The 24,154-nt window shown below is 46.0% G+C and overlaps 2 protein-coding genes across 3 annotated transcripts in view; one reads left to right on the top strand and one right to left on the bottom strand.

Moving 5' to 3' along the window:
• PLEKHB1 (pleckstrin homology domain containing B1) overlaps nucleotides 1-7,040 on the top strand; it is a 39,349-nt gene extending 32,309 nt beyond the window's left edge. The window contains exons 6-7 of the mRNA XM_087720964.1: nucleotides 338-440; nucleotides 3,822-7,040. Of these exons, the coding sequence (XP_087577090.1) occupies nucleotides 338-440; nucleotides 3,822-3,958 (240 nt within the window). The 3' untranslated portion in view covers nucleotides 3,959-7,040. The remainder of the gene's footprint in view (nucleotides 1-337; nucleotides 441-3,821) is intronic.
• A 2,379-nt stretch (nucleotides 7,041-9,419) lies between these two features.
• The window catches only part of RAB6A (RAB6A, member RAS oncogene family), a 57,327-nt gene continuing 42,592 nt past the window's right edge, over nucleotides 9,420-24,154 (bottom strand). For both annotated transcript variants that reach the window (XM_087720963.1, XM_087720962.1), the window contains exons 5-8: nucleotides 18,768-18,879; nucleotides 16,124-16,217; nucleotides 13,713-13,779; nucleotides 9,420-11,448 (exon numbers count right to left, since the gene is read on the bottom strand). In XM_087720963.1, coding sequence (XP_087577089.1) covers nucleotides 11,384-11,448; nucleotides 13,713-13,779; nucleotides 16,124-16,217; nucleotides 18,768-18,879 — 338 coding nt within the window. In that variant the 3' untranslated portion in view covers nucleotides 9,420-11,383. The remainder of the gene's footprint in view (nucleotides 11,449-13,712; nucleotides 13,780-16,123; nucleotides 16,218-18,767; nucleotides 18,880-24,154) is intronic.

Raw genomic sequence — 24,154 nt, 5'->3', positions numbered from 1 at the left:
GTCTTTGGTTTGCAAGCTTGGCTAACCTTGGAGAACGGCCAGGCAGATGGCAGGGATATGCCTCGTAGGGAATCCTGCCGCATGAGGGGCGAAGGGTTGGGCTGGATGTCCTCTTAAGGCAGTGGTCCTCCAAGCTTGGCAACTTTTAAGACTTGTGGACTTCAACTCCCAGAGTTCCTCAGCCAGCTTTGCTGGCTGAGGAACTCTGGGAGTTGAAGTCCACAGGTCTTAAAAGTTGCCAAGCTTGGAGGACCACTGGTTCTAAGGTCCCCATTCCCCATTTTGTGACTCTGTGTTCGCGCAGCTTTGAGCTCTCAGGTGCCTCTCTGTCTTCCAGGTTCACCTCTATGACCCTTACGACGACTACTACCAAACGGTACCCCTCGACTCCCACCAGGCGATGTACGTCAGCTCGGATTACCACGGCTACTCGTACGTCGGTAGGTCTGGTCAGCTCTTCTCCGCTTCCCCCCCCCTCCCAGATCACCTTTAAAGAAGGGATCCAATTACAGGCATTCCTCGACTTACGGCCACAATTTGAGCCCAACGTTTCTTTCTTTTTTTTTAAAAAAATATATTTTTATTCTTTTTAAACAAAACAACACATACAAAACAAAGCAAGAGAGGGAAAAAAATGGAACAGCTTTCCTCCGTTTCATCGAGCATGTCGTTTGGTTACAAGTTTTTGTGCATGCAATCCTTAAATTTAGGATTAACATCCCTGGTTTGCATGAAACGGTTCCACCACAAAACCGCGGTCGACTAAAGCGCGCTCGACGAAACCGCGTACCTGACGTCATCACAGCGCGACGAAAAAAGCACGCTGTGAGCGGTAAAGCTAAAATTAACGCGTAAACCTAAACCTAACCCCCCCAAACCTAACCCTAACCCTTAACCTAACCCTAACCCTAACCCTTAACCTAACCCTTAACCTAACCCTTAACCTAACCCTAACCCTTAACCTAACCCTAACCCTTAACCTAACCCTAAACCTAACCCTAAACCTAACCCTAAACCTAACCCTTAACCTAACCCTAAACCTAACCCTAACCCTAACCCTAACCCTTAACCTAACCCTTAACCTAACCCTAAACCTAACCTTAACCCTTAACCTAACCCTAAACCTAACCCTTAACCTAACCCTAAACCTAACCCTTAACCTAACCCTTAACCTAACCCTAAACCTAACCCTTAACCTAACACTAACCCTTAACCTAACCCTAAACCTAACCCTAACCCTTAACCTAACCCTAACCCTTAACCTAACCCTAAACCTAACCCTTAACCTAACCCTTAACCTAACCCTTAACCTAACCCTAACCCTAAACCTAACCCTAAACCTAACCCTTAACCTAACCCTAAACCTAACCCTAACCCTAACCCTTAACCTAACCCTAAACCTAACCCTAACCCTAACCCTTAACCTAACCCTAACCCTAACCCTAACCCTAACCCTAACCCTTAACCTAACTCTTAACCTAACCCTAACCCTAAACCTAACCCTAACCCTAACCCTTAACCTAACCCTAAACCTAAACCTAACCCTAACCCTTAACCTAACCCTAAACCTAACCCTAACCCTAACCCTAACCCTAACCCTTAACCTAACCCTAAACCTAACCCTTAACCTAACCCTTAACCTAACCCTAACCCTTAACCTAACCCTTAACCTAACCCTAACCCTAACCCTAACCCTTAACCTAACCCTAAACCTAACCCTAACCCTAACCCTAACCCTTAACCTAACCCTAAACCTAACCCTAACCCTAACCCTTAACCTAACCCTAACCCTAACCCTAAACCTAACCCTTAACCTAACCCTTAACCTAACCCTAACCCTAACCCTAACCCTAACCCTTAACCTAACCCTTACCTTAATGTGAATCGGCTTGCTTTAAAAGCGCTTTTTAAAGCACCCTTTTTTCTCCGTGGTCGTTGTTGTCGCGCTGCTGATGACGTCAGCGACGCGCTTTAATCGGGCGCGCTTTAGTGGACCGCGGTTTTGTCGTGCCACGGCATTAAACATAGCTGAATGTTTCGCTGTCATTGAGCATTATACATTCAGATTACCACTAATATTATTTCACTTGCAACAGTCCTTATTTCCTTAAATTCATAATGATCTATCAAATAACAATTAAGTCTTTGAACTATTATAGTATCACCTATCTCTAAAGAGAAAAAGCGAAGATTGGGACAAAGAATTCCCATTGGTTTATAATAAAGCTTTCATATTTTCAATTATTGACCATAATGTCTCCAATCGTCCAGAATTCCAAGAATGGTTTCCCATTATTAATTATTCGTCCATATAGTAGTTAAGTATTTCAATTCATGTATATATCAGTTATTCCTTACATCATTAATCTGTTTTAATATACAAAGATATTTCTAATGCAGTGTTTTTCAACCTTGGCAACTTGAAGATGTCTGGACTTCAATTCCCAGAATTCCCCAGCCAGCATTCGCTGGCTGGGGAATTCTGGGAGTTGAAGTCCAGACATCTTCAAGTTGCCAAGGTTGAAAAACACTGTTCTAATGTGTAATGGTCGCTATATACAATTATACCAAAGTATTGAAATCATCCCCCTCTTATACATTAAAAAAAATATTTCTGTTGCTAAGCAAGACAGGCGTTCAAGCGAGTTTTGCCCTATTTTACGACCTTTCTTGTCACGGTTGCTGAGTGAATCACTCCAGCATGAGAACTCCTGCTTTCTGGCCTGGTGCCCTTAGCAGCCTTCATTGGCCCTGCAGGCTCTCCAAACAGAATAACGGAAGGGACCTTGGAGGTCTTCTAGTCCAACCCCCTGCTCCGTCAGGAAACCCAACGCCATTTCAGAAACCAAACTGTGCTTTGCCCAGCTTCCTGAACCAATTGTTCCCTTCTTCAGCTGATAAAGGTAATAAAGGTTCCTCTCGCACATCTGTGCTAGTCGTTCCCGACTCTAGGGGGCGCTGCTCATCTCCGTTTCAAAGCCGAAGAGCCGGCGCTGTCCGAAGACGTCTCCGTGGCCATGTGGCCGGCATGGCACAACGCCAAAGGCGCACGGAACGCTGTTCCCTTCCCACCAAAGGTGGTTCCTATTTTTCTACTCTCATTTTTTACCTGCTTTCGAACTGCTCGGTTGGCAGAAGCTGGGAAAAGTAACGGTGGCTCCCTCCGTAATTCAGCTGAGAGCCTATATTAAATTCCAATTTCTCCAAACTCCGCCATTCCTTTCGGCTTCTACGCATCTTGAAGGCTGAAAGGACATCTGGTGGCCAAATTGGGTATTGCCACAGATGCGGCGAAAGATTTTTTAAAAAATCTATTACAGGTAGTAGTAATAGGTTCGCTTAGCGACCGTTCGAAGTCGTAAAAATGACTTATGGCTGTTTTTTCGCACTTACCATCGTTACAGCATCCCCGTGGGGTGAGGGTGAGCCCACAATATCATCACAATCTGATCCAAATTCAGACGCTTGGCAACTGACTCGTATTTATGACGGTCGCAGCGTCCCAGGGGGGGTCACATGATCCCTTTTTGCGACCTTCTGACAAAAAAAAAGGTGAAACACCAGATTCACTTAACAACCGTGTGGCTAAGTTAACAACTGCAGCAATTCACTTAACGACTGCAGCTAGAAAGGTTGCAAAATGGGGACAAAACTTAACTGTCTCGCTTAGTAAGAGAAATCTTTGGCTCAATTTGTGGCCGCTAAGTCGAGGACCGCCTGTACAATTTTGGAACAGTCGTGCGTTTCAAAGTTAAAAACTTCTCCAGGTGCGGCTAGGCTTTTGCCCCTGATGGTGTTTCTCTTCCTTTTCTCCCTCGCAGCCCCCGGAACGACCCACGTCATCATCCGCGAAGACCCCTATCGTGTTTCTGGAGATCAGATGGCCCTGGGGCTCCTCGCTGGAGCGGCCACGGGGGCCGCCCTGGGCTCCTTCATGTGGATGCCTTGTTGGTTCTGACCCTCTGACGGTTTTTTCGTAGACCGGCCAGACCAGTTTGGCTGACTCCCTCCCCAGTCCTTTTCCTGACAATACCCCTCCCTCCCCTATTTCGAAAGTGAAGAGGGAGAATCAGAGGGGACGGGTCACTTCTTGGCACATAAGTTCCCGGGAATTTTGCAAGATCCTTGGGAAGGTTTTTAAGCACCTGCTGTGTTAACAGTAACCATGGCCAATAATTCCCATGCTGCACTGCTAGGCCCTCCCTGGGTCATTTAGGCTCCCTGGGGCAGACCAGGAGACCCCTGACCCTGCCGTAAATCTATAGGTTGCATTTCTATGGGACTTTAGAGGGTTATGTAAGGAGTTACCACCAGCTTGGAAATCTGTTTGATCTGGCCGGAATCTTATATATATATATATATTTAGCATTTTCCAAAATGACCATCAGATCATTAATATTTCTTACGTTATTATTAACACGATCTGATGCTAAGGAGTTAGACGTTCTACTCACCCTCCCCACCTGAAAAGGACTCTGTTCCAACTGCCACCTGGGTGTGGGCGTGGCTAATCTTTCATAAAACCTTTCTACACCTTACACACACACGTTCCCATAATATCCTTGGCTAAGGTGGAATCTCCGTTAGCCTTCTTTGCACCTCCGTGCCAAGTCCTGCCGATAGCTTTTCCGTAACGAGGTTCAACGCATTGTGTGAACGAAACACAACATCTCCCTTTTTTTTTATTCCTGGCTTAATGTATTTGCAGTGGTGCCTCGCGCATCCTTGAGGTGGGGGCATTCTTGGCGTCTTCCTGCCTGGATCAAGCAGCTTGGCTGCTCTTCTCCAGTGAGGCCTCCTTCCACCAGGGTATTGTCTGAAAAGTTAAGATGGTGCCACAACGGTGCCATAACTCTGTTTTTTTGTGGCTGCATGTTACAAAAATCCAGATTCAGTTGCATCGTTGTGCAGGATCTTGGAAGCTTTCCTCCCCCCCCCCCAACCATACCCCGTGGGTACAATTCCTTGCCCCACTCTTGTTAGCCACTTTCCTATCTCCTCCACCTCTTATGGTGGAAGTTCTCAAAAAGTTTTATGTTAAGGAGTTGCTACATCCTGCCTGGACTCCAATTGAGCTAAGCCCACTCAATTGGACAATCGTTTGTCTGAAATGGCATCCTCTTTTGAGCAGAGGGTTGGACTAGAAGACCTCCAAGGTCCCTTCCAACTCTTTTTATCATTCTGAAAGCACAATTCTCCTTCCATCTCCTTTACAGCCTGAGAAGCCTTTCCTGAGCCTCTTGTCCCACCACTTAATGCAGCCGAGGGTTACGCAGTCTCTTATCTGGCTGCTCCCTTGGTGGCAGCATCTCTCCACCGAGTCTCCCAAAGTCTTTCGCACAGACCATTGCGGTCCCCTTCTTCTCTTATTGGTTATGCACCAGGCCAAAGTTGGCGGTTGAAACCCAGATGTGGCCTTTGTCGTGTGAATCAGGACGTGACGTTTGGCCATGCGCAGGTTAAGTGGGCATGCGGACAGTGGGAAACGCCAGGTGAAACATCTCCGTTGCCCTGGACAAAGGCATCCAGCGAGGTTATAGCTGTGTCTTCCTGTCCTTGGTTATCGGCTGCTAGGTTCGAGGTTAAAGAACGAGGGGTGTGAATATGCACTGTTGTTATTTTGTAGCTAAGGGTGCCTTGGACCGTTTCCCGTCCGAACGTTTGGAAGAACTGGGTTCAGGTCCATGGATGTTCAATCAGTGACTAGGGGTGTGATGTACCCGTGGTTCGTCCATGAGGCCAATGTTGAGAAAAGACACAGATACGAGCTTTCTCGGGATGGAGCGACCCAGATTGGGGATCTGGGAGCCCCTTTTATTGAGATAGGACAAAGGCAGGAGGAGCAATCAGCAAGTGATTTAAGACAGCCTGTCAAACTACAATTGCTAATCTACTGCTCAGGGAAGTTCTGTCTATATATGGTCAAACCCTGGGCGTCATTGGTAAGGCACATCTAGAGTGAACTATCAGGATGTTATGGAGTACTATCAGGATGTTATGTTCTTTAGGAGTTTGTTTTTTCCTGTGTGGTTCAGCGTGGCTGCGCATGCCCTGTTATGCACCGGGCCATGGGTGACCCACACCTACACAAGGAGTTATATTACAACATTGGGGCTCATTGTGCTCAGCCTGGCCTACCTCGTAGGGCTGTGGTGGGTAAAAATAAGAGGAAGGAGTTCTGCATGCTGGGAGGAAAAATCTGGATTTGCAATCTTAACAAATTCAAAGCAGACAAGAAGGACCATTTTTTGCACCTTGCTCCAATTTTCCCCGGGGTTATTTCCGTATCTGCCACCGAGATGCCAATGGAGCCCACAGTTGCTGCTTCATCCTTGGAAGGCGTGTCAACGCTGCCTTCGCACAAGACCCGTTGTGGGGTTGGCACAGCTAAGTGACTGAAACACTGCCAGATCAGCGAGGGGTTTCTGGGCCAAACACACACACACCCTCCCCCAAATCACAATTGCTAGCAGCAACAACGGCCGTGATTTACCCCAGTAAATACTTGCCAGATCTTTCTTGGTTTCAAGGGTAACCCTTGTTTCCAGATTAACCGATCACTTTCCTTACAGCAATGACCAATTTTTTAAAGGAGAAAAAAAGTCACAAAAGGAAGCAAAATTGGACAAATGTTCAGAGGGAGCATTTCCTGCACACACCCAGGCACATCACGCAATGAGAGTTGCCTCTGAAATTTAATCGTTTTTGGATTTCAAGGGAACAGCTTGGTTTTCGATGGATGAGGTTTTTTTTTTAGCCAGAGGTGGCTCTCCTGAGGGTATCCCATCCCCGCGGGCAGGGTCTGCCTCGTCGGGTGGGTTGGGGGCTTCCCAAGAAAGGTGGGAAGTGGGCCAGCCGGGCCTCCCCCTTTAGCCGCAGCACAAACACACCTCGCTTTGCTTCTCTCCGCACGCTACGTGGCCATGTCCCAGTTGTTAAGTTTGCGGCTTGATTCCGTCAAACACTTAAAAGCACTAATAATAATGTATATTTTGGAAGAAAAAGTATTTAAGGATTAAAAAAAGAACATTGCTCTTCAACACAGTGGGCGTTGTCTTGTTTTTCCACATCATCACACTGCAATCTTGTGTTTGGTTCGATCGGGTGCCAGTTAGCCACCAAACAGCACCTGTTGAACATCCACTTTTACTCAAGAGGGTAAATAAGTATTGCAAAGGGATGCAGGCACCTCAATTCAAAAGTCTGTTTTAATTAGGCTTCAGCCTCTGCTGTGTCCTCCCTCCCTCCTCCCTCCACAAATGTATTTAAAGCTCATCTGCATTTAACTTAATTAGGGGAGTAGGAAAACTTACCTGAAAACAATGCACCAGGATTGTTGTGTGTGTGTGTGTGTGTGTGTTTAAGGTAAGAACTGTGTTTATTCTCCAATTATTTCCTCCTGCACGTAAAGAACAGACTAAATTAACAGCATTTGGCCTTTTGATGCTTCCACCAAGTTGCTTCGTTCAATCAACAGGTCTGCTATTTAACTACTGTGGTTTCTCAAGTAACGTGAAATATATATAAATCCAGTTTTGAAACTTGTCACTTAGCAAATGGTAGATAATGCACACGTGCGCGCGCGCTCCTCGCTGTTCCTGATCGCAAAAGGCCCTGCTATGCAGAATGTGGGAAAGAATTAGGAAAGAGAAAAACAAGGACGGCACCATGCAAGGAAAAAAGGAACAAGCTAAAATCTAGTTCACGACGGAAGGCGAATCTATTATGTCCCAGGATGAGGTTGCAGGATCCAATCGGGGTCGGTCACCGGGACCGTCTTCCGAGCTTCCGGACTCGTGCTGGAGCCCAACCTTGGGAAAGTTCTCTCCAGCACACGGGGTGCTTTGAGTTGGGTTGTTGGGTGTGGTGCTCATATGGGGTGTGATTGTGTAGCTTTTAAGTTGGGTTAGGGTGGGGTGTTGATGTCTGGCTATCAAGTCGTTGGTTGTTGTTTGCTTGTGCTGCCAACCATCCCTCTCCATCTAAGTCAGTGTTTCTCAACCTTGGCGACTTTAAGTCCTGTGGACTTCAACTCCCAGAACCCCCCAGCCAGCACAGCTGGCTGGGGGATTCTGGGAGTTGAAGTCCACAGGACTTAAAGTCGTCAAGGTTGAGAAACACTTATCTAAGTAATTGAAAAACTGGTGGTAAATCAGGGGTCTGTTTTGCAGGCTCCAATCACTTCCCCGGCTGTTTTTCTGCTTGCTCAGCCAACAATCTGAATAGCTGCAAACCTAGTTCAATTCACTGCGCCTGTTTTTGTGAAGCAGCTGTACAAGTAGTCCTCAACAATCACAATTAGGGATGGAATGTCCATCGTTGCGGTCAGAGAGACATAAAGCCGAAGTAGTGCAGTGGTTAAAGTGCAGTACTGCAGGCTACTTCAGCTGACTGCTAGCTGCAGTTCGGCAGTTCAAATCTCACCGGCTTAAGGGTGACTCAGCCTCCCATCCTTCTGAGGTGGGTCAGATTGTTGGGGGGCAAGGGGCTGACTCTGTAAACCGCTTAGAGAGGGCTGTAAAGCACTGTGAAGCAGTATATAAGTCTAAGGGCTATTGCTCTTCCTATTCTCTCTTTTTTCCTTCCTTCCATCCATCCATCCATGGTGCACAATGGTTAGAATGTAGTATTGCAGGCTAACTCTGCCCACTGCCAACAGTTTGATCTTAACCAGCTCAGAGTTAACTGAGCCTTCCATCCTTCCAAGGTGGGTAAAATGAGGACCCAGATTGTTGGGGGGCAAGGAGCTGACTCTGTAAACCGCTTAGAGAGGGCTGTAAAAGCACTATGAAGCAGTATATAAGTGCCAAGTGCTATAAGCAAAATCGGATGCAATTTTATAATTTTTTGGTGTTTAAATGAACCACTGTAGCAGTTAAGCAAATCACTAATGTACGCTGGCTAGGGAATTGTGGGAATTGAAGTCTAACCATCTTAAAGTTGGCACGGTTGGGAAACTCTGTCCTACTTGGGAGTTGCATGTTTCCTTCCCGTCTGGAGACCAAAGAATTGATGTGATGCTCAGCTCTGGTCCCGAGTTCAAAACAAGCCAGAGCTGCCGAGGCCAGCGATGGGGAAACAGGGGAAGCAAAAGAAACCAGAGGGAGAAACCTTTTTTTTTTTCTCATAGTGTTTTGATTAGATACTTTATTGGAAGCAAAAAATTCTGTGCATGTTTTAAAAAATCCAACCCGTGTACACATTTAATTGCTCGAAGAACCCAAACCACAGAAAACTCAGTTATTCAAAAGCAGCGAGATGGGATTCTTTGTTTTAAGTTTCCGCACACGTAGAATAACAACGATACAAGGAAGAAGAAGAAGAGGAGGAAGAAAAGAACAGCCCAGTCTCTTTTGAGTTTCTTTTCGGGATTTTAAGTTCGCCGTTGGTTGCCATAGTTTAAACATTTATTTCTAGACATGCTACTTTGAAAAGAAAAAAAAAAAAAGGAAAAAAAGAACCACCTCTTCAATATTGCATGAAAAGCATTTGTTATGTCAATCTGCCCTTTTAACGTGAGATTATGCAAAGTTACTAGAAACTCAAGTCAAAGTGATGGATTTGCCATTCTGACTCCACAATGCAAAAGGAGGGGGTTTTTTTTGGGTGGGGGGGATACTTTGCGTTGAGGTCTCTGAACCAAGCTGGGCTGCCTTCAAAAAAAAAAAAAAAAAAAAGAACAGCCCTTGTGACAAAAAAAAGCTTTTCCCACATTGCCCCCCCCCGCCCCCAACTTCTCTCCGCTCCACAAACTCTCCTGGCAAACAATGTATTTACAATTGTGTTAACTTATGTAGCAACTTCACAATGACTAGTACTATTAAGAGTGCACTTCTGTAGCGTGGGTGTGTCGTGTGTGTCTGTGTGTTGGTGTTTGTGTATGTGTGTGTGTACATGAGACAGAATGCATTCATTTCTGTTTCTGAAATGAATCGCAGAATCTTGCAACATTCCCAAAGCTTTAAATGGATTAACCAATAGAGAGAGACAGACAGAGAGAGAAAGAAAGAATGAAAGAGAAAGAAAGAAAAAGAAAGCCTTGAATGCTAAACAAATTTAAAGCAGAGAAAATAAATATGGAAGGAAATCACCGTTAATGGTAGTTAAGTTAAACATAATACTAAACAAACTGAATTATGTAGTACGTACATAGACTCGAGACCGAATGTAAAAAATGAAAACAATAATAATTCTGAAAGTAAAGGCAACAGCCTGCATAATTAGTTTTGTTTCCATCTTATGCACCCCCCCTCCCTTTTAATCATCCTTTTAAAAGGGACTTTTATAACTCTTCCCTGCCTCCAGTTGAGCCTTGAGCTGTCCCAACAGCTTCATTTATCCCGGTCCTCCCTTCCTCACTTGACGGAGAACTTGGTCGTAGTGTACATGCCTCCCATTTTCGAAAGGGATTTCCCTTCAATTCTCTTAAAACAGGCCGAACCTGTTTTCAACCCCCCGCCCCCCAAAGGCCCGATCTGAAAGCAGAAAATGCAAAAACCAACCAGACAGAGACTGCACTGCGAGGCAGTTTAATTGGGGGGGGGGCTTCTCCCAGGAAGTAAGAGAGGGGTTTTTTTAAGCCCTTTGGTGGGGGTCACGCATAAGATTCTGGAACCGTGCACCTTAAAAGGGGGGGGGGGAAATCATCTTGCCAGCCGATGCCGGTTTGTTCGCGCTACAAAAGAACGGCGTGAACAACGCATGGCTTAACAAGCCAGCTTTTGAGTTTTGCTTTACCCAAAAGCAAAAAGTTGGACTGAAAAGGCAGTGCAGGCTCTCTCGGGCTGTTTTTTTTTTGCTCTTCTGCTCGCGCTCTACGCGGCCTGCGACGGCGTCTTCTACCCTGCGACGCGTCTCTCGCCGGCAAAAAAAAAAACAGGCGCCGTATCCTTATTCTCTCCCTCCCACTTTCCCTCCGTTTGACAAGTGCAATGTTTTAATTTTCTTTGTAAAAGAAAAAGAAAAATAAGGAACAGACCTTAAAACAAAAGTCGTACTCAACTTTCTAGAACTAGTGGAAATGACGGGGCAGGGTGGTTTGGGCTCTGGCAACCCTTTTCCTTCTCTATGCAATGGAGACACCGACTTTTCCTTTCGTTTCGTTTCGTTTTGTGCTTGTGAAGCTATAAACAGATCATCTTCACGAGACAGGCAGCGATGATTGATGAGGATCCGTGCTGGGGTGGAAGTGGTGGAGGAGGGAGGAGGGAAGGAGGAGGCAAGGCAATCGTCACACGGCTGTGGAGGGGGTCCCAGGGAAGGAAGGAAGGAAGGAAGGAAGGAAGGAAGGAAGGAAGGAAGGAAGGAAGGAAGGAAGGAGGGCAGGAGAAGCGAGTGATGGTTTGAGGAAGGAAGGAAGGGGGGGAAAACACCCCACACACTATTAGCAGGAGCAGCCTCCTTCACTGACTGGCTGCTCTTGAGGCTTTTCAAGTTTGATGTCGATCACTGGGGAAGAGAAGTTAAGGCAAATGGAAACACACACACAAACACACACAGACCATCCCCACTCCGGTTTTATGAATGGCACACGGGAAGGAATGCGGAATTGGCAGCCGAGGGTGTCAGGCCTGCAGCCATCTTTCTTTTGGGTCTTTAGCCTGCCACACTTTTCATTATTCTGCTATGCATTTTCTATGGTGGGAAAATGGGAGGGGGGTTAGATGCTATGCAGCCATAACAACATTCTTTCTAGAAAACCAAGGTCATCCTTTGTCTTTGCACCTCTGTGCCTGACCGGAACTGGGTGGGTGGAAGCTGCCAGCGTGGCAGTGGGAGATTGGACCATGGGGTGGACTTGTGGGGTGTGGGGGGGGAAGATCTTGAACTTTCAACTGGGTGGGGAAAACCGGGAAGCTTTCAGATTTGGGTTTCCCCAGATGTACCAACATGGCTCTCTTTAATAAACTGGAACTTTGAACAATACTTTGCCTCGGACTCTGATTTATTTTTGGATGCTATTTGGAAACCTGACAGTTGAACAGTGGGGTGTCCTTGGGGATCTCTGAGCTGCCTTGCTTTCCTTGCAGACGTTTCATTACCCATCTAAGGAACATCATCAGTGTTGGGAGTGGGCTTTGCAGAGAGGAGGAGAACAGTGGGGTCCTTGGTGCTCTCTGAGCTTGGTGGATTTCTTGAAGATGTTTCATGACCCAACTAGGTAACATAATCAATGCTAGAAGAGAGGAGGAGGATTGTGGGGTGCTTGGGGTCCTCTGAGCTTCGTTGTTATTTTTTCGGACATTTTATGGCCCAACTAGGGTACATCATCAGTGCTAGAAGGGAGTGGTGTGTGTAGAGAGGAGGAGGAGGAGGAAGAGGAGGGGGCTATGGGGTTTTTGGTGTTTTCTGAGCTTGGTTGCTTTCCTGCAGACATTTCATTACCCATCTAGGGAACATCATCAGTTTGCAGAGAGGAGGAAGAGGAGGAGAAGAACTGAGAGGTCCTTGGTGCTCTCAATTGCTTTCCTGCAGACATTTCATTACCTGACAGCAATGCAAGCAATCAACACCCAAATAAGTCGAGATTAACCAGAAGATTAACACTAGACCAACAACCAAGCTGTAAATAGCCTCCCAATCAAGGAACTAGCAACTCAGATGGAGGAGAGGAGAGCAGTGGAAATCTATGGGCCGGTCCTTGGGATGGAAGAGCCACCGCTGCTAGCGAAGCCCCACCCTAACTCTGGGGATAAAAGGCAGGGGGCGGAGATGAATAGATGTGGCAGAGGAGAGGAGAGCAGTGGAAATCTATGGGCCGGTCCTCGGGACGGAAGAGCCACCGCTGCTAGAGAAGCCCCACCCCAGCTCTGGGGATCAAAGGCAGGGGGCGGAGATGAATAGAGGTGTCAGAGGAGAGGAGAGCAGTGGAAATCTATGGGCTGGTCCTTGGGACAGAAGAGCCACCACTGCTAGCGAAGCCTCACCCCAGCTCTGGAGATAAAAGGCAGGGGATGGAGGTGAATAGATGTGGCAGAGGAGAGGAGAGCAGTGGAAATCTATGGGCCGGTCCTTGGGATGGAAGAGCCACCACTGCTAGTGAAGCCCCACCCTAACTCTGGGGATAAAAGGCAGGGGGCGGAGATGAATAGAGGTGTCAGAGGAGAGGAGAGCAGTGGAAATCTATGGGCTGGTCTTTGGGACAGAAGAGCCACCGCTGCTAGCGAAGCCCCACCCTAACTCTGGGGATAAAAGGCAGGGGGTGGAGATGAATAGAGGTGTCAGAGGAGAGGAGAGCAGTGGAAATCTATGGGCTGGTCTTTGGGACAGAAGAGCCACCGCTGCTAGCGAAGCCCCACCCTAGCTCTGGGGATCAAAGGCAGGGGGCGGAGATGAATAGAGGTGTCAGAGGAGAGGAGAGCAGTGGAAATCTATGGGCCGGTCCTTGGGACGGAAGAGCCACCGCTGCTATTGAAGCCCCACCCTAGCTCTGGGGATACAAAGCAGGTGTGGCAGACAACTATTCATCCAGACTTGTTAGCCTGCAAGATAAACTTTTTGCCGGCATTCCTAATAAAGGAATCTTTTGAATTCACTTCAGAGGGCTTGTCGTGATTGGGGAGCTGGGTCAGAACAAATCTGCTTTGTCATTGTCCCCCTTCGCTGGCTGCAGTGGTGCTCCCCCCCACCCCACCCCACCCCCACCCCCTAAAACTCAACACCAATGACTGGATTGTTTCAGATTGTTTGACCGAGCGGGGATCAAAGGATACTATCTTCTCTGCTTTTCTCCTGCGTGCTCTCCATGCCAGGCAAAGCAGCCGCCACACGTCGGAAAAGCTGAGAGGGAAAATTAAGAAAGAAAGTTAGAGGGTGTGGGAGGGTGGGGAAGAAAGATGGATCGATAGAAGGGGACAAGGACAATATTCTGTGCTTTAAGGCTCCACATTTTTATATAAGGTACATTGATGCCTTTCTATCAGCGTCCAATTAAAAAGCATTCGTGTTAATGGAAGGTATAAATTGTATTTTATTCCAACTTCATTTTAAATTGTATTTTTATTCCAATCTCATTTTAAACGGTTTTTTTTTTATTGGATTTTAGCGATAATTTGTGTTTGGAACTCTGCACTTTGATATGGCCTATGGGCTAAACAATAAACTATGTATGGAAGTATGTACGGAAGGTATAGGTAGTCCCTGACTTACAACCATTTGTTTAGTGACTTTCAAGTTACAACAGCACAGAAAAAAATGGATGTTACAACCAGTCCTTGAACTTATGACCGTGTCAGCATTCTCACGATCGCGCGATCAAAATTCAGTTGCTAGACAACCGTCCCATTTTTACACAATAGTTGCAGCATCCCAGGGTTGTATGTTCACCATTTGTGACCTTCCCAGCTGGCTTCTGACAAGCAAAGACAAGGGGGGAAGCCCGGGTTTGCTTAATGACATGATTTAGTGATTTGCTGGTTAAAACTCTGGCAAAAGAGATCGTCAAGTGGGGCGCGACTCCCTTAACCACCTGCCTTGTTTAGCAACAGAAATGCTGGCGCAAATTGTGGTTGGAATTCGAGGACTACCTGCCTTGTGGAAAAAGACAGAACACGCGATTATGAAAAGTAGGCATTAGGAGTAGACGGGAGGAGGAAAGTTCTTGTTTATGTAAAAACAGACTTTTTCATTATTCTGGTAATAAAACGATTCATCTATTTTGATCCTAACGTCCCGCTTCTCCAGTGACACAGCAGACCCCGTCTATGCAGCAACCGTGGCTGGCTGGGGAATTCTGGGAGTTGAAGTCCAGACATCTTCAAGTTGCCAAGGTTGAGAAACACTGTGCTAAGTGAATAAAATGGCTCTTAAGTGGATCTGCCTTGAACCGTTGACTTTGCTCGCCAGAAGATGGCCAAAGGGGATCACGTGACTCTTGGGATACTGCAACCGTCATAAATATGATTCGGTTGCCAAGGGCCTGAATTTTTGATCACGGGACCACGGGGATGCTGCAACCCCCTGCTCAAGGCAGGAGACTTTATTCCACCCCAGTCAAATGGTTGCCCGGTCCAGTTTGAACATTAATGGACCACCCTGGGCTCCAGGAGGCACTGATTAATTCTTCTCACTGTCCAGATGTTTCTCCTGACTTTTAGGTTGGATCTCTCAGATTCCCACCCATGACTTCTCCTCCTCCTCCTCCTCCTCCTCCTCCTCCTCTTGGTGGTTTGGAGAACAAGTCAAGCCCCTTTGATTCTGATCATACAACCTCGTAGTAAACATTTGGCATGATAGTTGAAAGCCTGGAGTGACTCTTTCCTTCTTTGACTGTAAGGGAGGGGGTCTCTCCAAACGTGGCCCCTTCAAGACCTGTGGACTTCAACTCCCAGAATTCCTCAGCCAGCCATGCATTCTGGGAGTCCAAGTCCACAAGTCTTAAAGGGGCCATGTTTGGAGACCACCAACCCCTGCAGTGAGACAGAACAATCCTCAGCTACCTGAACCGGGAGGCACTCGCAACAGTCACTCACGCCCTCATGACCTCAAGACTGGACTACTACAATGCGCTCTACATGGGGCAGCCCTTGAAGAGCATTTGGAGACTTCAACTTGTCCAGAATGCAGCCGCGCGAGCGATTGTGGGTGTACCTCGATACACCCATGTTACACCTATCCTCCGCGAGCTGCACTAGCTTCCAATCGGTCTCCGGATATGCTTCAAGGTGCTAGTTATTACTTATAAAGCCCTTCATGGTATTGGACCTGGGTACTTAAGAGACCGCCTCCTGCCAATTACCTCCCAAAGACCCGTCAGATCTCACAGGGTCGGCCTCCTCCGGGTTCCATCTACCAGCCAATGCCATCTGGCTACGACCCGGGGGAGGGCCTTCTCTGTTGCAGTTCCGGCCCTTTGGAACGAGCCCCCCGCAGAGATTCGGACCCTCACCTCTCTTCTGGCCTTCTGAAAAGCCATTAAAACCTGGCTGTGTCGGCAGGCCTGGGGTTGATGAGTTCACTTCCCCTCTCGAATCGTGTGGCTGTTGGTTGTTTTTAAATGCCCTGTATTTTTGTAGTTTTTGTGTTCCTCTTTCCCTTGGGTTTGTGCGCCGCCCTGAGTCCCGCGGGGAATAGGGCGGCATATAAGTAAAATAAAACTTCAAACTCAGCTGCTTGTTTTACTCACTTGTTTTACGTTGTATCCGGCCTTTGCGCTAGTTTCGATGAACATCACATTCAGCTCTTTGGCTTTCCTTTCCCCTTCCTCAATAGATACTTGTCTGGAAGAGAAAGGAAGGGAATCATAGTAAGGGAACTGCTAAGACAACGATGGCAAACTTTTTCGGCACCGAGTGCCAAAAAGGGAGCACTTCACACGAATGCTTTGCATGTCTGCGTGTGTTCGTCTGGCCCGCAACCAGGAACAGGAGCTGCCCAGGGGGCATAGGCGCACCGGAAAATGAACTTTGGGTTTCCGGTGTGCACCAGTGGTGCTATTCAATTGGTTCGTACCGGTTCGGGTGAATCAGTAACGGCGGTGGGAGGCTCCATCCACCAACCTGCACGTCATCACATCCTATTTTTGACGCTCTGCGCATGCGAGCACGCTCACATTTGTGAACCGGGAGCAAAGGTAAGTAAATAGCACTCCTGGTGCTCACATGCACACCGGCCAGCAAGTCTTCCAGTGACTGCTGCGCATGCGCACATACCAATCGGCTGGTGGGCATGCATGCTCATGCCTTCTGGTTTCCAGCACTGCTGCACACACAGAGGCCAGCTGAGCCCAAAACCCGTAAGAGGAACGGGAGAAGCCGCACATGACAGGCAACATGGTTCCGCATGTCACTTTGGACACATGTGCCACAGGTTCGCCATCACAGCTCTAAGAGTTGCTTTCCTTTTACATACAAACAAGGAAAACACCCTTTCAGAACTCAGATGCTTCAAGGAAGAAAACTCCATTCCTTACAAGGGCTTATGGCTCTTAACGCTTTTATTTCCACGGCGTTTTACAAAGTAAAGTCCAAGGGCTCGTTTGTGGGGAGCGGGAGAAGAGAACCGTATAAAATGAGATTTAAATTGTGAGGCATTAAAAATTAGGCAAAGGTTTAATACACGCATCCCAACACTCAATTGGTGCAAAGGTTAAAAAAAACAACACCTGAGCAGACCACAAGTCAGCAGGAAAGATAACACGGAGTCCTCAACTTCTGACCAGTCGCTTAGTGACTGTTTGAAGTTCTGTCTATATCTATCCATAATTTTCCATCTCTTTCTTCCTCACCTATCACTATTCTATCCATCTCTCTCTCATCCATCCATCCATCTATCCATATCTATCTATCATTATCTATCACCTATCTTTCATTATCTATCATCCATACATATCTATCCATCCATCTCTCCCTCCCTATCCATATCTATCTATCTATCTATCTATCTATCTATCTATCTATCTATCTATCTATCTATCTATCTATCTATCTATCTATCTATCTATCTATCTATCTATAGCAATAGCAGTAGACTTATATACCGCTTCATAGGCCTTACAGGCCTCTCTAAGCGGTTTACAGAGAGTCAGCTTATCGCCCCCAACAATCTGGGTCCTCATTTTACCCACCTCGGAAGGATGGAAGGCTGAGTCAACCCTGAGCCGGTGAGATTTGAACCGCTGACCTGCTGATCTAGCAGCTGATCTAGCAGTAGCCTGCAGTGCTGCATTTAACCACTGCACCACCTTGGCTCCTATCTATCTATCTATCTATCTATCTATCTATCTATCTATCTATCTATCTATCTATCATCATCTATCTATCATTTTTCTATCTATCATCTATCTACCTACCTATCTATCTGTTATCTATTTATCTATCTGTCTATCTGTCTATCTGTCTATCTATCTATCTATCTATCTATCTATCTATCATCATCATCATCTATCATCTATCTATCTATCTATCATCATCATCATCTATCTATCATCTATCTATCTATTATCTATCTATCTATCATCATCATCATCATCATCTATCTATCATCTCTATCATCTATCTATCTATCTATCTATCTATCTATCTATCTATCTATCTATCATCTATCTATCTATCTATCTATTTCTAATCTATATCTATCTATCATCTATCTATCTATCTATCTATCTATCTATCTATCTATCTATCTATCTATCTATCTATCTATCTATCTATCTATCTTTTTTCATTCTTCTGTCTATATTTATCCGGAACCATAGCTCTCTCTCTCTCCATCTTTCTGTCTACCATATATCTGACATAATTCTCCATCTCTCTTTCTCCCTCTTCTGTCTGTCTGCCCCTCTCTATCCCCGTCTCACAGTTCAAGGTGACTCTCAGCGACTGCTTTACGTTTGTCTGCAGCGTGAGTTCAAGTCCCACCTTACCCGGGAAAGCCATCTGGGTGACTTTGGCTCAGTCCCTGACTCTCAGCCCAACCTACCTCACAGGGTTGTTGTAGGGGAAGGTGTGCGTGTATATGTTCGCCACCTTGAGTTTCATTTGTAAAAAAAAAAAAAAAGCAATTACAGGTGGGGAAATCGATCAGCAAAGAAGCAAAGCAGCTTTTGAGGGGAAGCAAGAAAGATTTGAAGGAGCAGAAGACTGTGTGATGGGACTTCCAGCTATCAACCTAAGAGGCCCCAGTTTGGTTCTCACATACATTGCCCGCTAGTCCTATCGCCCACCATATTCTTTTTCAAAACCTGGATTTTGGGTTCGATTACAGATTGCGCTTCTTCAAATAAAATACATATTCAAGCCAGCCCGGAAATCAGGAGTCTGTCTCCTTACCTCTTGTCTGCTAGATCTGTTTTGTTTCCTACAAGCATTATGATGACATCACTACCCCTTTCCGTTCTGACATCATCGATCCATTTTGTGGTTTGCTGGAATGAGTTTACATCTGGGAAGGAGAAATACACAAAATAAAACCCCTGGCATATCGCTGACAAAAACACATCACAGGCAGTCCTCGACTTACAACGGTTCATTTAGTGACCGTTCAAAGTTACAGCGGCACCGAGAAAAGGGATTTAGGGCCGTTTGCAAAACTCATGACTATTGCAGAATTCCCCCATGGTCACATGAACGAAATTCAGACGCTCGGCAACTGACCCGTATTTATGACCGTCGCAGTGTCCTGGGGTCAGGGGATCCCCTTTTGCGACCTTCTGACAAGCAAAGTCAGTGGGGAAGCCAGATTCACTTAACAACCGAGTTACTAACTAGACCAGTGGTGGTCAACCTGGTCCCTACCGCCCACTAGTGGGCGTTCCAGCTTTCATGGTGGGCGGTAGGGGTTTTGTCCGATACTGAAGCACTTTCCTTTTTTAAAAAATTTAATTGACTTTAAAAAAAATGTCATAGCATTATTTAAAAACATTTTCATCGGGTTTTCATAAAATCACCATTACTGTAGTACCGGTGGGCGGTTAGAAAATTTTACTACTATCAGAGATACAAAAGTGGGCAGTAGGTATAAAAAGATTGACTACCCCTGAACTAAACAGAAGCAGGGATTCGCTTAATATCTGTGGCAACAAAGGTCGTAAAACGGGGCAAAATTCACTTAACCAATGTCTTACTTAACAACAGAAACGTGGGGCTGAGTTATGGTCGTAAGTCAAGGGCTACCTGTATCTACAAAGCATCAGTAAATCACCAGTGGTCATTTGAGATTCATCAGGATTTTGGCTGCTCAAATTGGGTTGTAGGGACAGAGAGAGCACACTCTGCTGCAAGGGGTCCAGGAATCAGTGAAGTGTCTCACATTTCTACCTCCTACCATAGTTTTCGGATTATAAGGGGGGCGGAGGGGGAGGCTTTTGGCCTCTGCACCCCTCATTTTCAGCCCCTTTTTGAGGCTTTTTCCGGCCCATTTTTGAGGGTTTTTTCAGCCCATTTTTTTTCAGCTTTTCTTGGCTCATTTTTGATTTTGGAATCATTTTTCTTTTGAAAAAAATTGGCCAAAAAAAAGCCTCGAAAACAGCCTGAAAAGTCTCAAAACAGGCTGAAAAAAGTCTCAAAAACAGGCCAAGAAAACCCTCCAAAACAAGCCAAGAAAAGCCTCCAAAACGAGTCGAAAGGCAGCCTGAAAATGGGACGTGCAGAGGCAAAAAATGGTGGGGCGGGGCTTCAGCAATATTCGGTCTATAAGACGCACAGACATTTTTCACCCCCTTTTGGGAGAGGAAAAAAAATTGTGTTATAGTCTGAAGAATACGGTAATTAACATGAACCAGATTGCTACAAAAAATTGCCAGCTTCTAATCTTCATTTACAAGAACCTCCCTGGACACCAGATATTAATTTTCTTTATTGTGATCTTCCATGGAAAAATATCAACAATGGATTTGATGGATGGCTAAAGTGCCAACAAATCATGGTTGACTCTTAGCAACTGCGTAGATCAGGGGTCTCCAACCTTGGCAACTTTAAAACCTGTGGACTTCAACTCTTAAAGTCACCAAGGTTGGAGACCCTTGGAGTAGATAAAATTTATGTGAAGGCCTGCAGCCATTTTTTATTTTGGGTCTTTGGCCTGCCACGCTTTCTATTCTTCTACTATGCCTTTTCTATGGTGGGAAAATGGGAGGGGGGATTGTACGGAGTTAGATGATAGGTAGCCATAACAACATTCTTTCTAGAAAGCCAAGGTCATCCTTTGTCTCCGCACCTCTGCACCTGACCGGAATTGGATGGGTGGAAGCTGCCAGAGTGGCAGTGGGAGATCGGACCATGGGATGGACATGTGGGGTGTGGGGGGCAAGATCTTGAACTTTCAGCCGGGTGGGGAAAACCGGGAAGCTTTCAGATTTGGGTTTTCCCAGATGTGCCAACCTGGCTTTCTTCATAAATTGGAACTTGGAGGAATCCTTTGCCTTGGACTCTGATTTAATGTTCGATGCTCTTTGGAACCCTGACATGAAGATTTGCCCCTAATCTGCTCTTTCGGGTCTTCTAATGAAGCTTCCATCACTCTTGCAACTGAGTCCATCCTCCTGACTACCGTTAGTCCTCATCTGCTCTTCTTTCCTTCCATGCTTCCCAGCCTCCTCCAGAGAGTCAGGTCTTGGCCTGTGTCCAGAGTAGGATTATATGAGCCTGGACATGTGTGCCTCGCATGTGGAATCTGGATTGATTTTGTCTCTTGACCCATTGGTTGGCTTTCCTGGCTGCTAATGGACTTTTCGGGAGTCTTCTCCAACACTGAAGCCCAAAGGCGTCGGTCCTCTTCTTCTGCTTCTTCAAAAGCCAACTTTGGCCTCCACGGAGGGTCAGAGAGAACATCTCAGTTTGAGCTCTTCTGATCTTTGTAGGCACAGACACATCCTGGTATCTGAACATCTTCTCCATGGCTGCATGCATGTGTTAGTTCGCAGGACATTTTCCTTGACTGCTTGTTCCTTTAGTCTTGACCGTTGGTGCTAAAGGCAGAAGCTGCCCACCACTTTGGGTATCTTTGTTGTCAATTCTAAGGCTAGAAGGTTGTCAACCCTGAAGCTGACTTGACCGAAGCCATCTTGAGGCTTCAGTGTTCCCACACTGGAGGTCAGGGAGGGGGGATTTGAGAGAGCTGGGGTTTTGTAGCCAAAACAAAATACTGGGAACCAAGGACCTTCCAGCACCTGGTCAGAGGAAAGAGGAGCGACGTTATCAGGCGACCGGATGGCACCTTGGTTAGACCATGTGACCAATTGTTTGGAGAAGGGGAAAAACTTTTAACTTTTCATTAATTAGCTGAAAACCGTGGGGATCTCCAGAGTTGGTTTTCACCAGAACTGTGCCAATATAATATACTCAATAAAACTATTTTTTGAGGAAGCTACCTGCCTCGGAGTTTTGTTTGCTATGGATGTATTACTCGGAACCCTGACAAATATCTTTCTACCTATTGTCTGTCCGTCTTTATTTCTTGAGATTCATCTGGCCGCCCACTCACTCTCAGTGGCTCCGGGTGGCTTACAAACATTAGCTCGGTTTTCTCTTTATTTCTTTTTAATTTCATACTAGTCCCATTTTTTTCTCCCCACCGTGCTGCTCGGCTTTTATTACTCGAGCTTGTAGTGTGGGTACCTGAGAGACCGCCTCCTGCTGATTACCTCCCTCAGACCGATAAGATCTCACAGGTTAGGTCTCCTCCGGATTCCATCTGCCAGCCAATGTCGGCTGGCGACTCCCCCGGGGGAGGGCCTTCTCTATTGCAGCTCCAGCCCTCTGGAATGACCTCCCCGTGGAGATCCGGACCCTTACTACCCTCCCGGCCTTCCGCAAAGCCACCAAGTCCTGGCTGCTCCAGCAGGCCTGGGGGGGCTTGTGAAACATCCAGCCCCACGGAAATTGTGAATGTTGTGTTTTTTAAAGTGTTGTCTTTGTCTATTTATCCCCCTTCCCTTGTCTATTGTGAGCCGCCCGGAGTCCTTCGGGAGTGGGTGGCATACAAGACAAATTAATAATAATAATAATAATAATAATAATAATAATAATAATAATAATAATAGTGGATCCTTTGCATTATCGGCTGTTAGGGTAGCGTCATCAGCCCAATAATATCCACAACATGGTTTCAGTGTTCCCAATGTGCTCATCCATCTAAAAATATCACCTGCACAGTATATTGCAAAATTCCCCACAGGTATCGCAAGCAACGTGTTAGGGCAGGAAAGGTGTTTGGTTTGATGAGTAAGTAGCGAACGGGCCCCAGGTCTCCATAGACATTGATAGTGAGACAGAGGCAACATGTTTTTTCTTGGCATCACAACTAGGTTATTAATGCCACTACCCGTTCTCATTAATGTTTCCATATTGTAGTCCCAAAGGTGCTTTTTCAGGAGGCAAATGGACTTTCTTGGGTTTTTTTTTTCTTTTGAAGTCGTTTCGCTTCTCCTCCAAGAAGCTTCTTCAGCTCTGACTGGATGGTGGGGAAGGGAAGGATTGATGCTCCTTGCAGACAGCTGGTCATTTGCATCCTTTGAGAGGGTCCTTGAGGCCGCGTGGAGGCTTATCTGTGTCCTTAAGGTCCCCTGAGTGATGCAAATGGTTCCTGTAGTTGGCAATTTTTCTGCAATTTACGAGGCAACTGGACTTTCTTGGTTTTTCTTTTCTTTTTTCTTTCAGACTTTTAGCTACACGATTTGGGGTGAAGACCCTTGGAATGGGGTGGGAGAAGGAATGGATTTCCAGAGGGGAAAATTGCAGACTACAGGAACCATTTGCACCATTCAGGGGATTCTGAGGACACAGATAAAACCTCCAAGTGGCCTCAAGGACCCTCTCAAAGGATGCAAAGGACCAGCTGTCTGCAAGGAATATAAATCTTTCCCTTCCCCACCATCATCCAGTCGGAGCTGAAGAAGCTTCTTGGATGAGAAGAGAAACGTCTTCAAAAAACAAAGAAACAAGAAAGTCTAGTTGCCTCCTGAAAAAAGCACCTTTGAGACAACCATGAGGTAGATGATGGAGAATCTCTACAGACTTCCATATTGTAGCTTTAGATCAGGGGGCAAAACAGTTTCACAGAAACCAACTTTTCAAAACAGCAAATTATACTCTCAGAAGTGAAATGGTTTCATCAATTGCCAGTCAAATAACAGTGTGTGTATGTATGTGTGATACACTGGGGCATTAAAACCCAAAAACGTTCCATTCAGGCTAAGTTTAGGTTTTATAAAAAGATCTAAATTTTTCTCTTTCGGGTTTCAATACCAATTCCTCTTCATTCAGTTGTCTATTTCAAAGGCAGATTTGAAACTGAAAACAGGAGTTGCTTAATGTGCTTGTGATTAAAAATAAGGTTTCAAAGATGCTGACTACCATGTTTCGCCAAAAATAAGATCAGGTCTTATATTATTTTTTGTTCCAAAACACGCATTAGGGCTTATGTTTGGTTATTTTCAGGGAAATGCAGTACTAAATGCATCCATCTGCCTGGGGCTTATTTTTGGGCTACGGCTTATATTATGAGCCTCCTGACAAATGGAAACCGATCAAGGAGAGAAGCAACTTAGAACTGAGGAGAAATTTCCAGACAGTGAGAATCAGTGGAACAGAAGTTGCCTCCAGAAGTTGTGAATGCCTCAACACTGGAAGTCTTTAAGAAGATGTTGGATAGCCATTTGTCTGAAACGGTATAGGGTTTCCTGCCTAGGCAGGGGGTTGGACTAGAAGACCTCCAAGGT

The sequence above is a fragment of the Thamnophis sirtalis genome, unplaced genomic scaffold (assembly GCF_051295495.1).
Source record: "Thamnophis sirtalis isolate CommonGarterSnake01/CBP01778 unplaced genomic scaffold, rThaSir2_p1.2 scaffold_8, whole genome shotgun sequence".
Taxonomy (NCBI): Eukaryota; Metazoa; Chordata; class Lepidosauria; order Squamata; family Natricidae; genus Thamnophis; species Thamnophis sirtalis.
Note: the sequence above shows the minus strand (reverse complement) of the source record. Positions and strands in the feature narration are given on the sequence as shown.